The 25,967-nt window shown below is 46.1% G+C and overlaps 1 protein-coding gene across 3 annotated transcripts in view; it reads left to right on the top strand.

Annotated features, from left to right (window-relative positions):
- ITGB5 (integrin subunit beta 5) overlaps window positions 1–25,967 on the top strand; it is a gene marked incomplete at its 5' end in the record, with an annotated part of 107,326 nt that overhangs the window by 31,292 nt on the left and 50,067 nt on the right. For all 3 annotated transcript variants that reach the window (XM_079704556.1, XM_079704557.1, XM_079704558.1), the window contains one exon: window positions 10,499–10,667. In XM_079704556.1, the coding sequence (XP_079560682.1) occupies window positions 10,499–10,667 (169 nt within the window). The remainder of the gene's footprint in view (window positions 1–10,498; window positions 10,668–25,967) is intronic.

Genomic DNA, 25,967 nt, shown 5'->3' with positions numbered 1-25,967 from the left:
CTTGCCTTGACAAAACAAAATGAAAACCCTGCCCTTTGTAGGTGTGATTTTTTTTTTTTTTCCCCCAACATAAGTACTCGAATTAGAAAATACTCGACAGGGCTTCCCTGGTGGCGCAGTGGTTAAGAGTCCGCCTGCCAATGCAGGGGACACGGGTTCGAGCCCTGGTCCGAGAAGATCCCACATGCCGTGGAGCAACTAAGCACGGGCACCACAACTACTGAGCCTGCGCTGTAGAGCCTGTGCGCCACGACTACTGAGCCCTCGTGCCACAACTACTGAGCCTGTACTCTAGAGCCTGCGTGCCACAACTACTGAAGCCCGCATGCCTAGAGCCCGTGCTCTGCAATAAGAGAAGCCACTGCAATGAGAAGCCTGCACACCACAAGGAAGAGTAGCCCCCCACTCGCGGCAACTACAGAAAGCCCATGCACAGCAACAAAAACCCAATGCAGCCAAAAATAAATAAATTTTAAAAATTAAAAAAAAAATTTTTTAAAAGAAAATTTTTGAGAAATTATTAGAGAACAAGAGTTTCTAACTACTGCAGTGAGCAAATCCAAAAGTATGTAATGACTCAAACTTGAAGAAAGTTTATTTTCTGCTAACCTAAGTGCAAATGGGTCTCCTGATCAGTGGACACCTGTCCTCTAAGCAGTGAGGGTCCCAGGCTCCATTGGTTCACATGTGGCTTGTAAGGTCATCATGCCTGGAGGATTGCTCATAGGAGGATCCTATGGACCAGGATAGAGTGGCCTTTGCTCCTACATTCTGCTCTACAGAGCTGGGTTCTAGCGGGGAGGCTGGGAACTAGGTTAGCTGTGCGCAGTGGAAGAGAAAAGGGGATGGTGAATAGGTCCCTGCCCTAGTGCATTTGTGTATTGGAGGTGGAGGGTCACTTCCTCCAGCTCCCCAATATAACCTTTGTGAAGGTGGTTTGTTTCCTTTCTGGGCTTTCAAGTGTTCTTTTAAATGGCAAGATTATGCAGCGTGACAACGAGTGATAACCTTCAACTTTTTCTTGACTCATTTCCATGTTCAGCTTTGGTTAGGCTTTGGCATGTGAGGCCCCAAAGCATCGCTAGATGAGGAATAGCTAAGACTTACATTCTTACTAAGTGTCAGGCACCCACTGCACTTCATACCTTATATGGATTATCCCATTTAAATCTCGTAGCAATCTTTTGAGGTCTCTAGAAGCGAGCTGTATTTTATTTTATTTATTTATTTTATTATTATTTTAAAATTAATTTATTTTGGGCTGCGTTGGGTCTTCGTTGCTGCACGCAGGATCTCTAGTTGCAGCGAGTGGGGTCTGTGTTGAGGTGCGCGGGCTTCTCATTGCAGTGGATTCTCTTGTTGCGGAGCACAGGCTCTAGGCACGCAGGCTCAGTAGTTGTGGCGCACGGGCTTAATTGCTCCTCAGCACGTGGGATCTTCCTGGGCCAGGGATCGAACCCGTGTCCCCTGCACTGGCAGGCGGGTTGTTAACCACTGAGCCACCAGGGAGGTCCCGGTGAGCTGTATTTTAAAGATGAGGAAACCGAGGCTTAGAAGGATTACACAAATAGTAAGGGGTAGACTTGGAATATGAATCAGGTTGAACTACTTCCAGAGTCTGTTTCCATTAATATGATGCTTATTTTTTCCCCATCCAAATCACACTGCCACCCAGATGCTTTCCTTGAGTTTGAGTAATAATACCCATTCCAAAACCACCCACCCTTCTAGGCACTCGCCTAAGGGTAATGTTAGACTATGCTGCAGTAACAAGCAGTCCCCAGATCTCAGTGGCTCAACACAATGAAAATTTATTTCTTGCTTGTACAAAATCTGATGGGAGCTGCTTTCTGTGGGGGCTCTTCTTCAAGTGGTGACTCAGGGATTTGGGCATCTTGTGATGTCATTTTTGATTCTTTGTCTCCTTGGCTGCCCCTGAGGGGAAGAGGGCTGCTCGTAAGCCCCTGAGCCTGTCTAACTTCTTGTCTCCCCTTTGGCAGCCTCAGCAGTTCCCAGTTCTGGGTTGGACTGGGGGGTGGGGGTGAGGTGGTATTTATGCTGTTATTGTGTGTTCTGAATCCTTCCTGACCCTTCTGTACACACTCCTAGAAGCTAACTTAGATCTTCCCCGGGATTGCAATGACACAACAGTGGAAAAAATAATAAGATAAGAAAAAATTTTAGATACAAATGAGATTCTAAGTTCCTTAGCCACAGAGAGGCACTAGGTGTCCTCACTTGCTGGGTTTAGATTCCTCCTGGCCATAGGTAGCTGCTGGCATTATTGTCACTTTGGTCCTGTCCCCAAGGCCCCTTTCAGCTGCATCCCAGTGCCACATGTCTTTTTGTTGGAGTTCTGCTACTTACCAGGAGCAACAGCATCTTAACCCAACATTTTCTCAGTTCATCCGGAATAGTGATTCTGTCTGCTACTTTTCACCTCTGCTCTCTGGTTGGGTCCTGTCTCCTGAGAGACAGGGTGTGTCTGTACTTTGATTCTTCTGGGGACCATCGGTGAACTGTTAGATGCTAGATTGGAGGCTGGCAGAGGATGAAGGACTGGCTCGGGGCCCTCAGCATTGAATGAATATTCAAGGTTATTACACTCTCCTTATTCAGAGCTAATTCTCCAAGCCCTAGAAGGCAGAACCAACTGCAGACAGTAGAAGTTTTGACAGTGAGTAGAAGGCACACTGACAAGCTGCTTGGGAGACAGGAAATCTGGTGAAAGAATGGGAGTTTGGAAGGAAACATCAGGTCTGAGTTATACAGATTTCTCTTCCCTAAGCTGGGCAGCACAAAAGGGGAGTCGCTGCATGGCTCAGTGAGCAGGCTGAGATGTATCTCCCACGTCCAGGCAGTGGACTCTGTGTGGTTGCCTGGGTATCCTCAGAGATTCCCCACGGTTCCTGGAGGAGAACAGAGCAAGTGGGGGGGATGTAATCAGGCTGTTTCTGTTCCTGATTCAGCCTGTACATGTGCTTTGTTAGCTTTCCTAAGTTTTAATGGCACTGTGAATTAGTTACTAACAGTTAAAAATAAAAGATTTAACAAAGAATAGCCAGGATTTTAGGTTTTCTCAGAAAACTAAGAGGTCTAGTAAAGCCAGCCTTGTCCCACATGTTGTTTGGCTGCCACAGTCCCTACCACTCCCTCTCGTCTCCCAGCTGGGCTGCTTCCTTGGTTCTGTTGTTGGGCCCTCTCCAGATTCTTGGACAGCAATACCATAGAAACGAATATTGCTCCCACAAGACTCTTAGGCAAACGAAGCTTTTTATTGAAAGGATAGCTTGTGCATAAGGGAGAAGGTGGAAAAGAGTGTCAATTCCCCGAGAACTTTCTGGGAAGGGGTTTTAAAGGCAGTGTGAGGGAGGAGGCCACAGGGTGCCTGAGCAGCTTGTGCTCAGTTCTTGGATTGGTTGGCATGGAGGTGAAGTTTGGAGCATCGTCAACCTTCAGGTTTCAAGCAGTCTGGGGTCTATGTGCCCGCAGTCAGCAGTTTTCATCTGGGGGCCTGCTTCCTGCTAAAACTGGGAGTTTGGCAATTCTGCTAGGTGGCGGATTTATAGTTCCTCTTTTGTCCTTTGGGAACCATGTACAGACGTCAATGGAACAGAGATAGAGCTAATCTTTTACTCCTGTGAGTCTCTGGTTGTTGTCTCAGAAGCCCAAGCTTTTAGGTGCTGTTTTTCTGGCCTGTCAAGCCCGCTTTCTCAAGGTCGTTCCCTTGGTCCTTTTCCAAAATGGCTGTCCTGTTGTCTTCCTGTCTCAGTTTGAGTTCCATGCTTGGCTCCGTAGTTGCTGTCTGTGATCCTTGTCTGTTCTTTTCCTTCAGCTCATGTGGAGAGAAAATGACAGCGTTCTCTCTCAATGGTACCTTCTGTTAGGGTTTTCTCCTGTGGTGGTGTGGAAGCAGCAGCAGTAGCCCTGGGAAGTTTTGGGGAGACGGGGGAGTCAGGAGGAGTGATTTAACCACCTGTGACGGACATCTCAGAAGAGAACTAGTTTTTTGTGGGGCTTTCTTGAGGTTTGTCCCTCCTGCTCCGGATGTTTCGGCCAAAGGATCAACATCCTAGACTTATCCCCTCCCATCTTAGAATGAACCAGAAATGCCAGAACTGAAGTAAGTAGTACCAGGGCTGCCGTAAGAAGAGGGACAAAAAAGTAATTTAATCATCAGATTAAAGAACTGTTTAATTGCTATTCTGAGTGATAGAAACAGTGTTCCTGGGAAGAGTCACATGATATTCACTGGTACAGGATTTGATGGATTAATCCGGCCTGTTATTTCTGGTTCTGAACACTTTTTCTTTTGTTAGAGGTATTAGGCTGTTGCTGACATACATGCCATGTCTCATTTATATGTGGCACCTAAAAAGGCCAAGCTCACAGAAACAGACAGTAGAGTGGTGATTGACAGGGGAAGGGGGAAATGTTGGTCAAAGGGTGCAAACTTACAGTTATAAGATGAATGCATTCTGGAGCTCTAATGTACAGCATGGTGGTGATAGGCAAGGATACTAGACTTGAAATATACAATTGTATACTTGAAAGTTGTTCAGAGAGTACATCTTAAGGGTTCTCACTACGCACACAAAAAATAGAAAGACATATGTAAAAATCTTTGCAAGTGAGATAATGCATTTCATCCTTCATCATTTATATTTTTTCTTGCCCTTTGTATTTCTTCCAAGAGGTCATGGTACTCCTTCACCCCCTTGAAGGTATTATTTCATTGTCTTCTGGCATGTCCTGTGGCTGATGAAAAGTCTTCTATCTAATGGTTTTCCTTCTCTTTGGTGGCTTTTAATATTTCCCTGTGCTTTTCATGTCCTATAACGATATGCATTCCAATGTGGCTAGGTTGGATTTAGTACTTTTATTTGCATTGTTCAGAACTTGCTCTGCTTGTTTAATCTGAGGATATAGCTTTATTCTTGAAAATTTTCAGACATCATCTGACTCCTGTCTCCGATTCTCTCCATTTTCTTTCTAACGCTACTAAGTGAGTGTTGGGGCCTCTCATTCTAAACTTCATGTTTCTAAATTTTTCTCCCAGAGTTTCTACCTCTTTCTTTCCCTTAGCTTCATAATAGAAAATTTCTTCCAGTTTATCATTTTGTTCTTCAATTAAAAAAAAATTTATATTGGATTATAGTCAATTAACAATGTTGTGTTAGTTTTAGGTGTACAGCAAAGTGATTCCATTATACATATACATGTACTTATTCTTTTTCAAATTCTTCTCCCATTTAGGTTTTTACAGAATATTGAGCAGAGTTCCCTGTGTTATACAGTAGGTCCTTGTTATCTGTTTTAAATATAGCAGTGTGTACATGTCAATCCTAAACTCCCAATCTATCCCCACCCCCCCACCCTTCTCCCCTGGTAACCATAAGCTCAGTTCTCTAAGTCTGTGAGTCTGTTTCTGTTTTGTAAATAAGTTCATTTGTATCATTTTTTTTCTAGGTTCCACACATAAGCGACATCATATGATATTTGTCTTTGTCTGACTTATTTCACTTAGGATGATAATATCCAGGTCCATCCATGTTGCTGCAATGGCATTATTTCATTCTTTTTAATGGCTGAGTAACATTCCATTGTATATACGTACCACATCTTTTTTTTGTTTTTTGGCCACGCCACGCAGCCTGTGGGATCTTAGTTCCCCAGCCAGGGATTGAACCCGTGCACCCTGAAGTGGAAGTGCAGAGTCCTAACCACTGATTGCCAGGGAATTCCCACATCTTTTCATCTGTTGATGGACATTTAGGTTGCTTCCACGTCTTGGCTATCGTAAACAACGCTGCAGTGAACATTGGGGTGCATGCATCCTGTCGAATCATGTTTTTCTCCAGATATATGCCCAGGAGTGGGATTGCTGGATCATATGGTAGCTCTATTTTTAGTTTTTTAAGGAATCTCCTTACTGTTCTCCATAGTGGCTGTACCAATTTACATTCACACCAACAGTGTAGGAGGGTTCCGTTTTCTCCACACCCTCTCCAGCATTTATTGTTTGTAGATTTTTTTTGATGATGGCCATTCTGACGGGTGTGAGGTGATACCTCATTGTAGTTTTGATTTGCATTTGTCTAATAATTAGTTATGTTGAGCATCTTTTCATGTGCCTCTTGGCCATCTGTATGTCTTCTTTGGAGAACTATCTGTTTAGGTCTTCTGTCCATTTTTTGATTGGGTTGTTTGTTTTTTTTGATATTGAGCCACATGAGCTGTTCGTAAATTTTGGAGACTAATCCTTTGTCAGTCGCACTGTTTGCAAATATTTTCTCCCATTCTGCAGGTTGTCTTTTCATCTTCTTTATGGTTTCCTTTGCTGTGCAAAAGCTTTTGAGTTTAATTAGGTCCCCTTTGTTTATTTTTATTTCCCTTACTCTAGGAGATGGCTTGAGAAAGATATTGCTGCAATTTATGTCAGAGTGTTGTGCCTATGTTTTCCGCTAAGAGTTTTATAGTATCTGGTCTTACATTTAGGTCTTTAATCCATTTTGAGTTTATTTTTGTGTATGGTATTAAAGAAGGTTTTTAAAAAAATAAGTATTTATTTATTTATTTTTGGCTGTGTTGGGTCTTTGTTGCTGCATGCGGGCTTTCTCTAGTTGTGGCGAGCAGGGGCTACTCTTTGTTGTGGTGCACAGGCTTCTCATTGTGGGGCTTCTCTTGTTGCGGAGCACGGGCTCTAGGCATGCAGGCTTCAGTAGTTGTGGCGTGTGGGCTCTAGAGCGCAGGCTCAGTAGTTGTGGCGCACGGGCTTAGTTGCTCTGCGGCATGTGGGATCTTCCTGGACCAGGGCTCAAACCTGTGTCCCCTGCATTGGCAGGTGGATTCTTAACCACTGTGCCACCAGGGAAGTCCCAAGAATGTTCTAATTTCATATTTTTAATACAGCTGTCCAGTTTTCCCAGCACCATTTATTGAAGAGACTATCTTTCCTCCATTATATAGTCTTGCCTCATTTGTCATAGATTAATTGACCATAGGTGCATGGGTTTATTTCTGGGCTTTCTATCCTGTTCCTTTGATCTATATTTTGGTTTTTGTGGCAGTACCTTGTTCTTCAATTTTTTAAATCCATACACTGAAGTTTCATTTTTGAATTTGAGTGACAATATTTTTTATTTGGTTCTTTCTTTTAGACTTCTGTTTTTCATACTATTTTTTCATAGCCTTCTGATTTTTTTTTCTTCCTAATAACATCACATTCTAGTCTTTGGTATTTTGTCCTTCTCCTTGAATGTTTTAAATATCTTTGTTTTAATGTACTTTAGATAATTTTGTTGTCTGTTTCTTGAACTGCAGATCCTGCAGTTGGTTGAATTTGCTGATATTCCTTCATGGTAGTTTATTTCTCATGGGGTCTATAACTTTTTCATTAGCTCCTCTTCATCAGAGGTTGTTTTCCATTAGGGGATCATGTGCCCCAGGGGTACTGACTTCCCTGCAGGGTGGTTTTCTGTTCCCTGATGCTAGGATCCTCTGGGTTTCACTGTGGGACTAGTTCTGTTTATTTCTCAGCAGGGGGGTTCCTTCCTTGTAAAAGTAATGAATTCTGACTTGTTTAGGCCTGGAGTTACAATCTTTATGGGTGATTCATCTCTCCATGAGCCCAGAGTGCATCTTCCTTGCTTCTCTCCCAGGCCAGTGGATGGAATTTTTCTGGGTTTGATTTTAGTGACAGGGCAGCTCTTTGTAACACTCAGCTTTATGCAGAGAGCCCTGTTCCAGTGCTCAGCCCCTGCACTGGCCTGAGGTCCATCATCTGTCCCTGTTAGAACCTGGCCCGAAGCCCCAGACCTTTGTCAGGCCCCAGCACGCTAGGGTGGGGGGTGGGGGACCCCTTTGCCACGAGATCCCTGCTCACTTCCCACCTAGTTTAAGTCCCGTTCATTTGTGCAATGCTTTTCTCTCGGTTCCTGGCACCTGGGATTTCCCTGCTAAGCTTCCAGTCTTGGCTACATATTAACATTTTTGAAGATTAGATTTTTACCCAGCAGTTCTCTTTGTTTAGAGGAAGAGGGGAAGTCTTTTCCTATCAGCTCCATGGTCCACAGTATTGTCCTGAAGCATTAGATTGTTTTTTTGGATTTGCCTACATCTAGCATCTGCAAATAGGATTCACTTTTTATACACACATGCTCCCCCAGGCTCTTTAAGCATATATATTTTATTCATCTTCCTGGTTCATAATTCTTAATCTAGTAAAGATTTAGTAGGCCCTAAACTGGGGTCCTATGGCACAGACATAGTTGGGGGTGAGAGGGCTTCCTGGCATGAGACCCTCAAACACCCAGATCTTCAGGTCGCTCAGACAGCTCTTCCAGGGGTTAAATTAGTCACAGTTGACATTGTTTTCCAGAGACTACGGAGACATTCAACAGAGCCTGTGTGACAGAGCTGTTTCCCTCTCACTAAGAGGTGATTCTGGTTTGGTTATAATAACTTCTCTGCAATGAAGTCTTCTCTCTGGCAAACACATTTTCTAGTTCCTGATTATTAATAGTAATTCTCCACAGTAAAAATATATCTACTTATTCCCCTTTGCAGGAAGGGAAGAGGTAAAAAATGCTGAACTAATTTAGCTGAGCTTTTCACAGCTTTTCTGGTTTTCTCACTGAACAGCAGTCATAGTTTTGTTCCTCTTCTCGCTTCCTCAATCGACCCCATCAACCGAGACAGTAAACACCTGAAGTCCGCAGCCATGGACCAGCACAGCACAGAAGGGTCAAGTTGCTCAGAGGGCAAGGGAGGGGAGTGAGAGTTTGTGTACATTTCCTTCCTCCTGGGCCCATGTATTTGTCAGATCACTATGATGGGACCTCAGCTCACTTCCTGCTTCCAGCTGGGAATGCAATTTCCATGACCTTTGTCTTTATGGGGAACTGAGATGAGAATGAAAAGTTTGGGGAGAATAGAAAGTTGGGGTGGCCCGGAGGCATGGGTTACAGAAGAGCCTGACCTGTGCAAACACAAGGGGTGGGTGAAGATTTTGGGGGAAGGAGGAGAGAGTGAAACAAAGGAATGGCAAGTGGGGACAGCTTCTCGCAGCTCTCCCTGTCCGGAGGCACCGTGGCCATCATGGCAGTGGGCTTGACCCTGCAGAGGCGGCTTGCTGCGAGTGACTGAGGAGCAGGTACCGTAGGCCCTTAGAGGGGATGAGAGAGCCTCTTAGAAAGCCCAAGGTTGCCTCTCTCGGGGAGGAGGGGGGCCTCTCAGACCTGCCCCAGCGGCCCTTCCTGATGGCAGTTAGGCAGGAGCTGCTAGGAGTTGCTAAGCCTGTTTCCCTTCCCACGCACACGGCTTGAATTGGGTAGGGAACGAAGCCTTCCTCTCATGCCTCTCTGTTGGTGTGTGTTTTCTATCTTAGTTCTGAAAGAGAGGCTTCCTTAACATGGCCACAGACCCGCACAGTCTGGTCCAGCTTGCCTCCCCAGCCTCCTCGTAGCCCATCTTTGCCCTTGTTCCCTGCACTGCAGTCTAACTGGCCTCCCTCTGCCCTTGGGCTCTCTGTGCTCCCTTCTGCCCCAGGGCCCTTGCATTTGCTCTTCCCTCTCCCCTTTTACCCAGTGAACCTTTTTGGAAACAACGTAAGGCCCCTCTTCCTATTTCATTGGTTTATATATCCAAGTGAAACTCCTGCAGATGTGATTGGGCTCTAACTTCCTCCAGGAATGGGGCCATCTCTACTGCAAACTGGAGATGAGAACACCCAATATTCAGGAGAAAGACATGGCATTAACCTCCTATTGAGGTGCAGTACTTCCCTCTTTCTAGATTTCCAGGTAGAATTTTCCATTCGAAGATGGTTTGCTTCTAAGTGATTTCTCTTTGTGTCTAGGAGAGCTGATGCTTTATCATTCCAATATTTATAAATGAACGAAGAAACAGAACGTTTTCATTCCTGTTGCATTTAGTGTTTGCTCGGTTGCCAGCACGTCCTGGTGGTCTCTGAGTGGGTGCACACGAAGGGGTTATGTGATCCTTTGTCACGTGGCAGCAGCAGAGTCGATGTAAGAAGCTGGTTTCGTAGAGTCGCTCTGCTCACGCTGCCCTCACTCGACATTGCCCGCCTTCCTCAGCCTCTAAGAGCCTTGCTCCCCCTCGGTGCCGCCCAGGCTGCAGTGCCTGTCCACCAGGCGCTTGCATCTTCCAAGGCCCACGTCAGGGCGCCTCTGTGACATCTTCCTCTGACTGCGGAAGCCCACTGTTAACCTCTACTTCCTACGCCCCATTTGTCCATTTCATTCACTTACAGCCTGGTATGTGCTGTCTCCCCTGCAGTTTAGGGCTTGTGTTTGGAGAGCAGGGACTATGTTATTTCTCCGTGCTCCCCCACTGTGTCTGTCCCAGGGGTGCGTGGTAGGTGCTGAGTATTCATTGGTGCCGTTCAAGGCACTCAGTAAATGCACAGAGTACTTGGTTGTTTAAGATTTTGGGACAATGAAGGAAAAGTGACTCCTCTCCTCTTTCTCTCTAGTTACAAGCTATTCCCAAACTGCGTCCCCTCCTTTGGGTTCCGCCATCTGCTGCCTCTCACAGACAGAGTGGACAGCTTCAACGAGGAAGTTCGGAAGCAGAGGGTGTCCCGGAACCGCGACGCCCCCGAGGGCGGCTTTGACGCAGTGCTCCAGGCGGCCGTCTGCAAGGTAACCTTCCCTTCGGGCTCTGTCCCTGCGTGGGAGGTCAATGAAGGGGTGTCGGTGTGGGTGACGTGCGTTGGCCCTGCCTGCAGATTTTGAGCCACCGCAGCCTGTGGCTCCTGTCCACTCTTGCATCAGAGGGTGAGCTCAGTGGGCCCTTGGGAAAATCTACAGAAGTCAAACCAGCTGGACTCCAGGGATGGCCTAGGGCTGGTGTGTGTCTGTGTCAGGGTGTGGCTGTGTACAATGGGATGTTGTCTTTGCCAGCAGACAGCTGTTCTGCTTTTCTATATTTGGCTCTTTTGCTTCTTTTTGGGACAGGGAGCAGGGGGAAGAAAAGGTCAAGCCATATGCATAGAATCTTGTAGAATTTTATGGCCCAATTTTGGTAAACATTAAAAGAGTGCTCTGTTGGGGAATCCAGCTAAAAAGAGAATCGCTTGTCATCTTTGGTTTTGTTTCTGTTTGTTTGTTTTTCTCGTGTTTCTCTGTGATATGTGAATCCAGAGGGGAGGACACAGACTTAGGTCAGAAATGAACTCATGCTTTGAGACGTTCCAGTCTCAGCGAAATATGTAAATGGGATGTTGGTAATAACTTATTCTTAACATAATTTTCTATGTCAAAACAGCCCAATAACAATAACAAAAGATAAAAATAAATATCACTCTTGAATTTGCTATTCTAGCACATACTTTAACATTTTTTTCCATAGTGGTCATCATATACTATGCATAATTGGTAATGCTTTCTTGACCATTTTGGTGGGCTCAGCAACAGGGCGGTGGTTGGGATGCTCATGTCTGGGGGAGGGCTGGGTGAAAGGAGGTTAGAACTCAGTTTGGAGAGGCCGCATGTCTGACCTCAGAGAGCCTGTGTTCAGTGTGTCACAGATTCACTTTTCCTCCTCTTGGTCCTCAACAGAATGATAAGAGAGCCACGGTTGTCCTTTCCGAAATAAAAAACTGAAAGGAGACAGGAGAGATAAGGGGAAAGAAAGATATGAAGAGAAAGCACAGCTTCCTCAGGCCTCTTCTTGGTCCCACTGCCTTTCTGCCCGTCCCTGTGTCCTTGGGGCCACCCCAGAGAGGACGGTCTCACAGTGGCCCCCTACCCAGGACGGCTGCAGAGTGGCCCCTGCCCAGCCGCTGGCTAGAGCAGAACGGTTTGATTCAGAGGCCCCTGATGCTTCGTAGCAGCCCAAGAAAGCCAGGTGGGACACAGCTAGAAATGTGTTCAGCTCTGAATCTTTCAAGTGCATCACAGAATAGACAGTTTATGGATTTACTTCAGAAAGAAAAATTATCTTTTTGACTGGCATTCAGATTATTGATTGTATGGGGTATTATATTCAGGGACATCCTGCCAGATCCACTCTTGGCAGGAACAAATAGTGCAGGGAAAACACGAGATCCCTCTTATCTCCCCATCTTGGGAATATTGTGGGTTTTCTTTCCGGGGGGGGGAAATTGTCTTTAAGGCTTGAGGGGAAGAACCCAGTGACAAGCCTACACACTGTCCAGGTATATTAATTCTGTTTAATTAGATGAATCAGAATGGCATGATGGAATGCTTGAGGCACGGTGGTCCATGAGAAGCCGTTTGATTCTCTCTTTTGCCCACAGAGCCTTCCTGTGCCATCCCAGACCCATGAAAATATCCTTCCCTTTGAAAACTCAGTATTTCAAGACTCGAGTGCTTCAAAGCAGATGCTAGCAGATTTCTTAAACTCAGTGCCCACACCTGGTTATGAATTAGTGTTGGCTGAGAGGCATTTTAGTGTGTGTTTCAGTTTTGTATCTTGTGGCATTTTTTCTTATTCCCCACCTTGGCCTTTGTCATGGGGCGTCCCTGGAAAGTTACTAATTGCTTGGAATTATGCAGTCGATGAGATCCCAGCTTTTCTCCTCACCATTTCTTTTCCTTTGTGCTGTCAGTGTGTGTTTGGGTACCTATCAAGCAATTTCTTTCTCACTTGAAATCACCTATTTATAACGTCATCTTCCTGGTTAACCACAGCCTTATTTATAGTCGCTAAATATTGGAAATAGATTATGGCCTGTCTATGAAAGGCTATAACAATCACACCCTAAAAGAATATTTGAGCACTTGAATAATACTTAAGATAAATTAAGAGAGGAAAGGAAAGCAAGTGATAAAACAGCATAGATGTATGACCCTATTTTGCAAACAAAAGAAAGAAAAATATGGAAAAGACTGGAAATAAATAGACCAAAGTGTTAACAGCAGTTGTCTCTGGTGATAGGATTAGGTGTGGTTTTTATTTTCTTCTTTGTGTTATTTTCTATTTACTTAAATTTTCACAATAAATAACGTATGATTTTTAAAATTTGTAATGGAACATTTCAAACGTATAGAAGTAGAGAGAATAGTGAAAGAAAATCCCATGTACCCATGGTCCATCTTGGACAGTTACCAATTTGTAGCCAATCTTGTTTCATTTGCCTTCCTAACCATTGTATTCCCCATTATTTGAAGTAAATCCCAGATATCATTTGTTTCAATGATAATTAGATTTAAAAAATTTTTTTAAAAGCCCTAAGCATGCCTTACTTTGTTGACTGAATTTTCTGCCTTCTCCTGATTTGCCCAGATTAAAGGCCCTTCCTCTTAATCCTGAAAACTGAATGTGACAGAGCCAGCAGGCCTGTAATCTCTGCAGTTGGAGAGGCGTCTCATGCAGGCAGGAGCTGGCTGGGTAGCCCCGGCAGCGGTGCACGCTCGGCTTCCTTTGACCCCATGCCCTGGAGACGGAGCTGATAACAGGCCTGCTTCATAGCCCACAGGAGGCTCTTTGTTCTGATTTCAGTCTCACTCTGGTTTCCCTGGGGTGGACTGTTAGTTACCAACTTTAGGGACTTAGGGGTATGGAATGCTCACATGACTGGTCTTAAATCCCACCCCCAAGGCCAACTTTACATTTCTTGGAAAGCTGCTTTTTGCAAAAAGAAGGGAACAGTCTGTTTCTACTTAGGATTCGATTTAGGAAGTAAAACTGCTTCCACGAGTGGAAGTTTTGAGTTGCCATCTTTCCCCCCAGCAGGTCACATTGTTAGGAGAGGCCATCGAAGAGTATCCACAGCTAAGGAACCTCTCTGTCACCAATGCAGGCATTTTCCCCAATGCTGTACCGGCCTGGGTTGGGATGAGGAATGCTGTGACCCATAATTTCTTATCTTTACCTCGAAACCTATTATTAAACTTGTTTATACTTTTTCTTGGTCTGAATAATAGTTTCTCCCATTACCGCTTTTATTGCTCTCCTGGGACTTTTCTAGAAGTTGAATCTAAGTTGTTTATTCTGAAAATGTATAGGTGGAAGTGTGATGAGTGGTTCAGACTGGAACCTTGGCTGCTTTCCTGTTCTCCCAAAATAGGGAGAGCTGGTGCCCTGGGAAGACAGAGGGCGGGGTGGTCCAGGAGCTCTGAGTTGTCAGTCATGGCTTTGCTGCTTTCCATGGCTCTCAGGTTAAAGAAGTTCCCTGCAAAGTTAAGCCTGGCTGGGTACATCCTGGCCACACGGCTTCTATGGGCTGCTTTCTCCCGTCAGACAGAAAAATCAGATCCCTGCAACCCAGCCTGTTTCCCTTTTGGCCTCATCTTCTAGCCCCCTAACATTTATCCTTCTTATCCTTTCTGTTTTAATCTTGATTATCTAATTTTGCATTATTTATTAAGTTTTTAAAGCAGTGTGTGTCCTCAGAAATAGGTGGATAAGTAAGTCTCAAAGCAAACAAAGTAAATTTGCATTGCTGAGTAAAAGGTCTTGGCGTGGCTTGGGTCCTTTATTCCTTGGCTGGCGAGACCATCCTAATCTAAAATGGCGACCACGTCCCCAGAGAGGCCGGAGGAACAGCTTCCTCCAACAAGACTTTCTGCAGGAATGCAGACTCTGTGGGCCTCTGGAGACAAAATGATGGCTGCCCTTGCTCTTCTGTCATCCGTGCTCCAGCTCGTTTGTAGACACTATCTCTGATTCTCACAGCAGTCCTTCAGTGTATTGGTGGTACTTGTCCCCAGTTTACAGGAGAGAAAACTGAGTGTCACAGGGTTCACGCTACGTACTGTTGGAAAGGGGTGGAGCCAGGATTTGAACCAGATCCAGTTGATTCTAAAGCCCAAGCCCTGTCTATTACGCTGTGCCAGGTGCTTTGGGAAGTAGCGACAGTGCCGTGCAGAGCAGAGAGGACTTAGAGTCCTGTTGTCCCGATTCAAGCTCTGCTTCTTCTGCTACTCACCGGCTCTGTGGCGGCCTGAGTGCTCATCTGGAGGCTGCAGGGAGGTGGGGCTGGAGGGGAGGAGGTCCAGGATGCCCTCCAGCTGTGCTGGTCGGTGCTCCTTTTCACAAAGGACTTGTCACAGCATTGTGCCCCTTTGCCCAGAGCCCTTGATTTTGCTTTTTGTCTCTCCTGGTTCAGGCTTGAGCTCCAGGCCAGGTAGGGGCTGCTGCAGATACCAGGAGAGGGTGGAGAATTCCCCATTCCTGGAGGCAGGCTTAGCTGTGTGAGGTTTTCACTCTGCCCAGCCTCCCCTGGAGTTGATTTGGCTTCTTCCGACTTGTTGCCTGATTTCTTTTAGACCTGAGACTTGTCATTTTTCCATGCATGAATTGAGCAACGTAGAAAACTGCCTTTCTTTCCTCAAGGAAGGCAGTGGCCCCTAACGCCTTCATGCCCCCCGAGGGGATGCCCCCCGTAAGTCCTTTGTTCATGCAGTCTGGGTTATCTGTCTCGGCATGTGTGAACCGTTTGTGCCAGCAAGTCGCACCACAGTTTCTGGGGCTTAATGCAACCCACCCTGCTTGCTCTTCCTCTGGCTCAGTGTCTTCGTGAAGCCCGTGAGAGCATTGGATTTCCCTGTAGCCCCCGGAGGCTGTGGGGCTGTGGGTGGGCATGCAGGCGCTCCGCCCATGACCGGGCAGTGCTTTTGTCGGAGGTGGTAAAGGTTCTCCCTGGTTTTCTATTTTGCACATGGTTGTGGTTTATTGTGTACTTTTGAATCACTCGACTGTTTTAGTCCCTGGAGGGGACATGTCCGTGTTCTGCCTTCTGCCCGTGGGCTGTGCTGTAGGCTTCACTGCCCCGCTCACAGCTGCTGGTTCTGCTTTCCAGCTCAGGAATGTTTATTGTGTGCCCAGTAAGTGCTCAGTGGCAGGTATGGTGAAGAAAATTTTAAAAAGATGAGAAAAAGTCCCCATCCACACGGATTTGATTTGAGCTTTCAGATCCACTAGAAAGGAAATAGAACAACTCATTTGTAAACATTAAATGGAACCATGTGAAATTATGGACATGTGACTATCAATGAAATTTAATATTTGACCATTGATAGTTTCTCCTACAAAAATAGAAAACTCATATGGTTCAGCCTCATATATACAAACGTTTTTCTTTAGTTCAGATTGGACTTGCATAGAGTCTACGTCAGACATGTTCTACTGCATGTTGTTAGGGCTTGGGCTCTAGATGAATGTCGAAATCCTGAGTCATGGGCCGAGATTTCTTTTCCCTAAGGAAAGGAATATTGACATTTTTGCCCTTCTTAAGTTGAACCACAGACAGATTTTTAAAAAAGAGTTTTCATGGGCTTCCCTGGTGGCACAGTGGTTGAGAGCCTGCCTGCCGATGCAGGGCACACGGGTTCGTGCCCTGGTCCGGGAGGATCCCACATGCCGCGGAGCGGCTGGGCCTGTGAGCCATGGCCGCTGAGCCTGCGAGTCCGGAGCCTGTGCTCCGCAACGGGAGAGGCCCGCATACTGCAAAAAAAAAAAAAAAAAAAGATTTTTCATTGCAAAGCATGGACAGAAACAGGAGAAACAAACTACTGGTGAGAATGTGTTTACTGTTACAAAGTGACAGAAATAGGCTTGAATGTCCACATGATTGGGGAAGCAAATTACAGAAAGAATTCAGCCTTATTTTTCCTTAAGTGCATTGTAGGAATCAGGACTCCTTAGTCCCCAGGCTCAGATCTGCTGTAGGGTCTGCCCCTTGGCTAATCAGGTCAGCCCCCTTTCCTTCCTCATTTCTTCCCCCAAACCTGTTATCTCTGTGCTTGCCTGAAAGGTCAGTGTACAGAGTGTTTTAGTTTTGACTTCTGGAAATTTGTTGGGCACTTACAGTCTGCAAGATGCCCCACTAGCTGCTGTGAGGCTTGCACAGATGACTGAGCCACGGCTCCCGTCCCCGGGAGCATCACTGCAGTTGGACGACAGATGCCTATACGACAATCTAAGGTACCGGTGGAGTGCACAGACACTCTAGAAGGTCTGGCCCTGGTGGGACCCAGTGGTTGAATCACAATGTTCTTCCCCTTCAAGGGTCACCTTGGTCTCTTTGCCTCCCCGTGTTTGCCCTGAGGCTCTGGTGCTGATGATGCTATTGATTACCATTGGCTGCATGCTTTGTGAGAGCCAGGCTCTATGCCAAGCACCTCATGGGGCTTGTTTTACTTAATCCTTTGAAGGTGGTTGTACTGTCTGCTTTTGATAAGGAAGCAGCCCTAGAAAGGTTGAGTAACTTCTTGAAGGTCTTACAGCTGGAAATGACAGAGCCAGAGATGGAACTGTACCCGCCTTCCTGGCTCCAAAGATGGGAGTTCTCAATCTTGACCTTAGATAACCTGCCGTCTTTTGTGGCCACACAGGAGTGGAGAAGTGGGAGGGGTGTGCTTGCAAAGAGGGCAAAGTCCTCCTCTAAGGAACCATTTCGATTTCCCATGTGACCCGGTTTGCCAGTGGTAGAGCCAGGACTGACTCTGTCCCGGGAAAGACAGCTGCACACGCTGCTGTTCTCTGGAACTCTGGAACTAAGAGTTTCCTGTTTATCAGAAACAGTTATAACATGGCTCTGGCAGCCTCCGGGTTTTCTAGGGAGACCACGGGTAGCGTCCCAAGGTCAGTGCGCTGCTGGAGCCTAGCCCTTTGAGTGAGCCTGCTTGTCTTTGCCCTTGGCTTCCCCATCTGTGACACGGGAACACTGATAACCCCCTTTTCATTCAAAATTCACGGTGTCTCGGAACCGTGGGTTCTGCTGTTCAGCTCTCCCAGATAGCGCCATGGTGACACTTTTTCAGATGGCGCTTCCTTTTCGCAGTGAGGGAGCATGTGGCTGGTGACTCTTCAGTGACAGCTGAGGCCCATGGGCTATGTTGACACCCGGCTGGAGGACCCAGCTGTGTGGGTGGCCATCGATTTTACTTAACTTAGACTGACATCGAGAACAGAGACCCCGTCATTTAAAGCTAGTGTTTCTGTCCTTGCTGAAACGGCATCCTGATCTAGGCCTCCCCTGTATTGAACACTGTTTACCAGAGAGAGTATTGTGGGCCTTGTCTCGGAACAAGAAAGCCAAAGCAAACGAGCCAGGCTGTATTCGGGTGGGCCCCACCACCCATGTCCTCTAAGGCCGCTGGGTGGGGCGTCAGCTTTTCTCAGGTTCCCAGGAATCGGTGTTCCAGGCCCTCCCGTGCACCCTCCCACAGGGCATCCCTGAGCCTCCCTCTCACACTTGTCATGCTCTGCCGTGGTTCCTGTGTATAAGCAAGTCACTAGGACATGGATATTGGGACCCACAGGCTTCTGTGAGCCTGTCGGAAGATTCAGCTGCCAAACACAGGCCGTGCGCTGCAGGGCCTGCAGGCCGCAGTCCCAGCCCTGCCTTCCTCTGCAGCCAGACCACACCCAGGGACCTGCGTCTGCCTCTGGGGCTGTGTTTAAGGCAGACGCTGATAGCTAGAGAGCAGGGAGGGGTGAGTGGATGGTGCCGGGGCTGGAAACCACACCTCTGAGGAGTGGTTAAAGGTTGACCAAGACGAGAGACACCACAGCAAGAAGCGTGTTACGTAACCTCAGACATCACTAAGAAGAGGGCTGTTCCAGGGGATGAACTAGAGTAGCCACAGGGAAGCAGGTTTGAGTTCAAGGCAAGGGAGAAATTTCTAGCGAAGACCTCTGCTCAGCTGTGGAGCAGGCTGCCAGATGTGGCAGTGAGTCTGAGTGGGTACCGCAGGCCCATGTGGAGGAGGTGCCAGATGAAAGATCCCTGCACGAGTGGAACGTGGATGAGCCAACCTCGGAGGTTTTTTCCAAACTTCAGGTGCTACTTATTTCCTCTGAGGCAGCTTTTCTGCCCAGTAACCCACTGGTGCTTTTGTTCTGTAGTGGCTCCTTCTAGCCTGTCTGGTCCTCACCGCACCCTCTTAAGCTGCATTTGTGTTTGGCCACCATGACCGTGAACTCTGCCGTGCACACTCGTTCTGTGTGCCAGGCTCAGCTTGCCTGGAGCTGGCGCCCAGAAAAGCTTTCCACTCCCGATGGCTTCCCCACGGAACCACCTTACCAAGTGGGTAAAAGTCCAGGTGCGGTGGGGCAGCTCAAGGGCACCCAGGGACAGTCTGGAGGTGGGCGGGGGAGGATGGAAGCCTTTGAGTGACCTTCCTCTTTGTCAGACCGTGTAGCCCCTTGCGTGTGACTCGTTCCAACCCCAGAAACCAAATTGCCGCACAGGCCAGAGCTTCATGTCCTGTAACAGAGAAATGACAGCCTTACTCCCTAGCCATCGTTTCACTCTCTCTGGGGCCACATGTTGGAGGTGAACAAGCCAGCAAGTCTGTCTTCACTCTTGGGAGGAGCCAGTTTATATTTATTTTCTCAAAGGTTGTAAGGCCTGGTCTTCCACCTCCATCTGCTTCCCCTTTGCATGGACCACTGTTCTCTCTTTGCCATTTCAGGATCCCGGGTTCCCCAGGCTGACTTCCAGGCCTGGCTGCCCAGGGCCTCCAGTAACCATCCCACTGAGTGCCCTGGCCCCGCTCCCCTCCTCCACCCTTCTGCAGCTTGTGTTGGATGATCCCCATGGCCCTGCTGCCACCCTTTCTGCAATTCCCATTAGTTTTCTCAGATCTCAGTGCATGACAGGTGATTTGATGAAATATTTTCACTTAAGTTAGCCCCTTCCTGCTTCCCGTATTTATGTGATTAAAAGAAGAGGTCTGTTGGATTCCAAAGCATATTAAATAGTTGGCGGCAGTGGGAGTGACGTGATTGAAGACTTGTGGACATTGTGAGGGAGGTTTTCTTGTTACCCAACCCTGATCTTGTTCATGTATCCACTTACTACTCATTCCTTATGGAGTGCCAAGTATGTGCCAGGTGCAGTGCTCTTTGTTATTCTGGGCCCTACATCCCTTCCTCTCTTCTGTCAGCTCCAGATCTCTGCTGCTTTCTGAGGACAGAGCAGAGTTTGGTAAGTTCTCCACTGAGCTTCCAACTGGAGAAAGTCATCTCTGGCCCCAGCACAGATTGGACTGGTGGCCCGTACAAAACCAGAGGGTTTGCCTCCTGGGAATGGATGGAGTCAGAGGTTCTGGGCTTGGCGGCAGCTCCCCCCACCACTCATTACTTCTGACACGTGTGTCCAGAGTCTGTGGACGGCTGCTTTTCACATAGCATGGTCTCCTGCGCACGTGTGTGATTCGCCTGGAACAGCTGGAGTAAACGTGGGTCACAGAACACATCACCCTCGGGTGGCAGAAGGCAGGCTGGTGGCTGGGAGAGGGGTGAGCCTTGGGCCTTGCCTGCTCCCCCAGAGTGGGCTTAGGAAAAGGAGGGCAAAACGCGTAGCATTGCCCAAAGGCTCTGGCTCAACACAGGTCATGGGAGTGGACTATAAGACAGAATGGACAGTTCGGGACTGGATGGGTGTTGCTGTGGGACCAGGGAAGTAGGATGAAAAAGATAATTCTAAGTTTTCTAGATAAGACATTTGATGGTCCCTTTGTCAGCAATGGGGAAGCCTGGAGTGGAAGATGGTGCATCAGCTTTGGAGAAGTTGAGTTTTGGGTGATGGCAGACACGTCTGGCTTTTGGCCCAGACCTGGGACTAAAGTTCAGGAAGGAGATCAAGTGGGAGAGGTAATTAATTGCGAGCTGTCCAAGCAGATGCATGGCACTTGGGTAAATCTCCTTGGGGACAGTGTTACCTTTGACCTCATCCAGTGCTGGGAGAGGAGGTGGAATCCGCTAGCAGCCATAGGAGACGGGGGCATTGGACGGTGCGGTGTCCAGGAAGCCAAGGGCAGGAGGGCTCGACGGAGGCCCTGGTCGGCAGCAGAGAGGCCGGAGAGCAAGGCCAGAGGATGGCTGCGGGGCTGGCAGCAGGACCTCAGCGCGAGCTTCGAGGTTCTCAACCTTGGTGCCACAGTAGGCTCCCCCAGGAGCTTTAGAAGCCCCGGTGGCTGGGCTGCAGGTCACATCAGAACCGCCGGGCGTTAGCATCGTCGAAGCTCCCTTGAGGACCTTACGTGCAGCTGGGGCAGAGAACCACTGTGCGTGTGGGGGCAGGAGGCGGGTGACTGGGAGCCGCCGGTGAGAGAGACGGTAGGGGGGTGTGGAGAAGTCGGGTTATACGGAGCTGGGGAGAGGAAATAGAGGCAGCCAGTCTTCTAGTCGTAGAGGCAGGTGATGAGAGATGTTGGGTCAAAAACAGAGTGTTTATTAGAAGTGGGTCGTGAGCATATCTTTAGGCACAAGGAAAGGACGCAGAGGAAATTGACTGATGGAACGGTGCTCCAGAGAGGGTGGGATTTGGGGGCTGCGTTTCCTTGGGGAGGGAGAGCATGCCTTCCCTGAGAGCATTAAGACCAGAGGAGAGGCCAGGGGGATGCCTGTTTATTTATGACGGAGAGGCATACTAGGGCTGTGGAACCAGACACTGAGTGCCTGGAATAGACGAGGTGAGTCCTGTTACCTGTGTCCATTGCTCACCTGAGCACGTGGGAACTGGGAGTTGGAAAGCTGGAACAGACCTTGTGGTGGATTTGATGCAGATTTGACTGGAGAGAAGGCAGGTAAACTGCAGCCTTGGCCAGATGCTGGATTTCTGGCTTCGGAGTCCAGTGCATTTCCGTCCCGCCCACCCATGACATTTTCATCTGAGGGCTGACCTCTGTCATGTTTAGGAGATTGGCTTTTAAAAATCTTGTTTTTACCCAGAGACTTGGAGAAAAGTTTAGCTAAACAAATAAGTCTGTCTTTTTTTCTCTTAAAATAGTTTTGTATAAAAAGAGAATATATTCAATCTAAAAATTTAGAAAATGCAGAGAGCAGAAAGGAAATAAACATCACCCATAACCTTACAATCCAAAAATAAGATGATGTGTTTCCGGATTTAAGTCACAGATTTTCAGCTCCATGGAAATACTGAGGACAATCACTGTCAGTTCTTGACTGTTTACTACATGCAGGTACTGAGCTGGGTGTGCTCCTTGTGTATCATATTGCTTAATCCTCTCAACAACCCTATTCTATCAATACTATTATTATCTCTATCTTATAGCTGAGAAGCTGGGACTGGGAAAGATTAACTAACATGCCCAATGTCACAAAGACAAGCCGAGGGAAGATGTGGGCATGAACTGAGGTTTGCCATTCATCCAAGCCCACACTCCCAGCTGCTTTGTGGGCACTGCCACCAAACAAAGGAATATGCATAATTCCCAGCACAGTATTGACATTCAGTCTGGTCATCTAATTTACTATATTTGAATGACTTTCTGAGCACACCAAGCCTTTGTTTAAAAAAACTTTACTGAGGTATGATTGATGTATAATAAACTACACATATTGAACGTGTACAACTTGACAAATATTGACATTTATACATACCTGTGAGATATATATTCACCGTAATCAAGATGACGAACATATATCCTTCTCCCCCCAAAAAGGAGTATTTGTGCTCCTTTGTCATTTCTCCCTCCTGCGTCTCCTGCCCTCTTTCCCCAGGCAGCCACTACTTTGCTTTCTGTCACTACACATGAGTTTGCGTTTGTTAAAACCTCAGAAATCCAGTATATACTCTTTTTGGCCTGGCTTATTTCACTCAGAACAACTGTTTTGAGATACATCTGTGCTATTGAGTGTCACCTGTGCTAAGGAGTGATCACTCCTTTTGTTACTGAGTAGTATTCCCTTGTGTGGATACACCACAGTTTATTCATCCTCCTGTAGATGGGTATCTGGGTTGTTTTGGATATTTGGTAGTTTTTGCCTATTATAAATGCAGCTGCTACAAATGTGTTCAAGTCTGTGTGGATGTATGCTTTTATTTCTCATGGGTCAATCCCTAAGAGTGGGATGGCTGGGTCATGTGGTAGGTGTTTAACTTTTTAAGAAATTGCTAAACTGTTTTCCAAAGTACCTGTATCATTTTATAACCCTATGGGCAGTGTCTGCCAGTTCCGTTTCCTCCACATCTCCCTCAGTGTTTGATGTGGCCAGTCTTTTTAATTTTTAACCATTCTATTAGGTGTGTGGTAGAATCTCACTGTGGTTTTAATTAATACAAGGCTTTTAAACTTTTCGGTATGCAAGCCTTCATGGTCCCTGTAGTGACCGTGGAGCCTCACACATCAAGAAGCAAAAGGAGACGAGAAGGAATGTAAAAGTTATTACTAGTCTGAGAGTAGTAACTATAGACCCCTTTTTTAGTGTGTCTTATGTACTAAATACTTGTTAACCTAGGATCAACCCTGCAAAGTAGGATTATCTTCATTTTACAGAGGAAGAAACTGAGGCTGAGAGAGATGAAGTGACTGACTTAGGGTCTCCAAAAGCAAACCCTTGAACTCAGCCTTGTCTGTGCCAAAGCTCTCGTATGCTGGCCCCCATGCCACACTCCATTCTGTAGTTATTCCTTTAAAAAAAAAAATCCACTTTCCCACTACTGATCTCCGCCCCAATCGTGGATACAGAACTTAAGACTTCAAAATAGTCCAAGCAGCCAGTAGGAAAATTATTTCTATTGTAAATTCTCTGTGGAGTCAGTGCTTGTAAAATCTGCAAGCCCAAAAGCCTGGGTGAATGAATAAGCATCTCATTCTGTGCAGCCCGACCTCTGGGCCAAGTTTGTTAACATCACTTACATAACAAGAGTCCACTTCAGAGAAGACAGAACTAATATTATTAAGCCATGCTACTCTTCATTTGTGGAGCTATTTCTGTTTCAGATGCAATCTTCCAATTCAACAAACATTTATCCTGGATCAGCAGTCATTAGTTGAGAGCTTGCCAAGTACTTTGATGAACTATCTCAATTATTACACACCCTAGGCTCTCCCTATGTGATTGGGTAGTTAGCTTTGTGGATAAGAGGCAGGTCATCTGAATCTGACTTCTCTGGTCCTTACTGGTTCAGTGACCTTGGGCTAGTGACTTAATGAACTGACTCTGAACACCAGTGTCCTCATCTGCAAGATGACAATATATTACCTCCTTCAGAAGGGTTGCAGTGAAGATGTGATGGAATAGTGGAGGTGAACAATAAATGTTAAGTATTATTATTCCTGTCTTACTAACAAGAAAAAACTTTGAGATGTTAAATAATTGTGGTCAAAGCTACACAGGTAGTTGGTAGTGACAAAAAGCTCCCATGCCCACTTTCAAGTTTCCAAGGTCCACGTTATTCTCTCTGCTTGCTGTCACCCTCCTTAGGTTCCTGCCTGCCCCTTGAGAAGCTGGCGTGGAAGAAAAGGAGGCTGAAAAAGTTAAATGACAGAGCCAGCATTCAAAGCCTAGTCTTTTAAAAGTAGCACTTATTAAAGATAGTTTGGGGGAAAAAAAAAAAAGATACTGCCTCTAATCTCAATCCCAACATCATTATGGTATATTTTGTTTCAGTCTCTGTTCTCTTTTTAGTGGAGAGTGATGCCTGTTTCTTACATAGTTTGTAATCACACTGTAATTACAGTACTGTATTCTTTGTTTTTCACTTTATATTATACGTGCTTACACATAATTTCATACTTTTAATGAACATAATTTCTAATGGTGGAAAGGAGAGATCTCAGTTTACTTAACCGTTCCCGTATTCAGGTAGGGTAGTCACCTCTTTCCTGTTTCGTCACTATTAGTAAAAATACTGCCGTGCGTACTTCAGAATACTTCTTGCAGATACAGTCTCCTGCGGTAGAATCATTGAGTCAAAAGATGTATATACTTCTTTAAGGGTTTTTCAAAGTGAGGTGTATTGAGGGATGATTTACATAGAGTAAAATTCACCCTTTTTAGGTATAACGTCTTAGAGCCACCCCGACAATTAAGATATAGATGAAGAAAAGAAATGAAAAAAAAAGATTTAGGTAATTTCTGTCACCTCAGAAAGTTTCCCAATGCCCGTCTGTTGTTGACCTTTCCCTTTGCACTCAGCCTTTGGCAGCCACCAATCTGTTTTCTGTCCCTATATTTTTGTCTTTCCGTGAATAACTTCTGAATGGGGTTAGGCAGTAAGTTGCCTTTTGAGTCAGGCTTTTTTCACTTAACCTAGTGCTTTGGAGATTCATCCGAGTTGTGTGTATCAGCAGTTTGTTCCTCTTTATTGCTGAATAGTATTCCATTGTAGAGATGTACTACAGTTTGTCTATGTATTCACCACCTGATCGTGAATAATTAGTTCAAATAATTAATTTGTCAAATTAAATAATTAATAATAATTCATCAAATTTTTATCCTGTGAATCATCTAAGAAATCATTGCCTATACCAAGGTCACAAAGCTTTTCTCCTTTGTTTCCTTCGGACGTTTTATAGTTTTAGGTCTATGATCCACTTTGAGTTCGTTTTTGTATACAGTGAGAGCTGTGGGTTGAGGTTCATTTTTTTTTTTTCATATGGATGTCTAATTATTCCAATACCTTCTATCGAATTGACCGTATGTGTGGGTCTATTTCTGGTTTCTGTCCTGTTCCACTGGTCTATGTGTCTATCCTTTTGTCAGTACCACACTGTCTCAATTATTGTAGCTTTGTAATAAGTCTTGGCCTTAGATAATGAATCCCCCAACTTCGTTGTTGTTTTTCAAAATTATTTGATGAGTTTTCATTGTCTTTTCATATATTCCAGTTATTAACACCCCCTCCCAAGACACCCAGTCCTGCCTCCAAGGGGATCCACTTATCTCCACTTCTAATACCGTAAATTAGTTTTGTCACAGCTTAGAATGCATCTCTGTTAGGGACCTTCTGGGTCCTGAAAACGTGCCCGGCCTCGTCACTCTGCCTTTACTAGCGCCTAGAGCAACCCACTCCCCACCCCAAATTCTGCCTCCTCTGTCATTTCTTCTTCCAGTTTCCTTGAAGGGTCCTCCTCACCTTCAGCTCAGCTGATATTTCCTCTGCCCTGGGAAGCCATCTCTCCTCCTCCCTGGGTTTCCATTAAAAGTGTATTTACCTTCATTAGCATGCTTATTGTGATATGTTAAAGTTGTGTTTCCACTTGACTGCAATCTTT

The sequence above is a fragment of the Hyperoodon ampullatus genome, assembly GCF_949752795.1.
Source record: "Hyperoodon ampullatus genome assembly, chromosome: 5".
Taxonomy (NCBI): Eukaryota; Metazoa; Chordata; class Mammalia; order Artiodactyla; family Ziphiidae; genus Hyperoodon; species Hyperoodon ampullatus.
The sequence above is the reverse complement of the archived record's forward strand: the minus strand, read 5'-3'. Positions and strand labels throughout refer to the sequence as shown.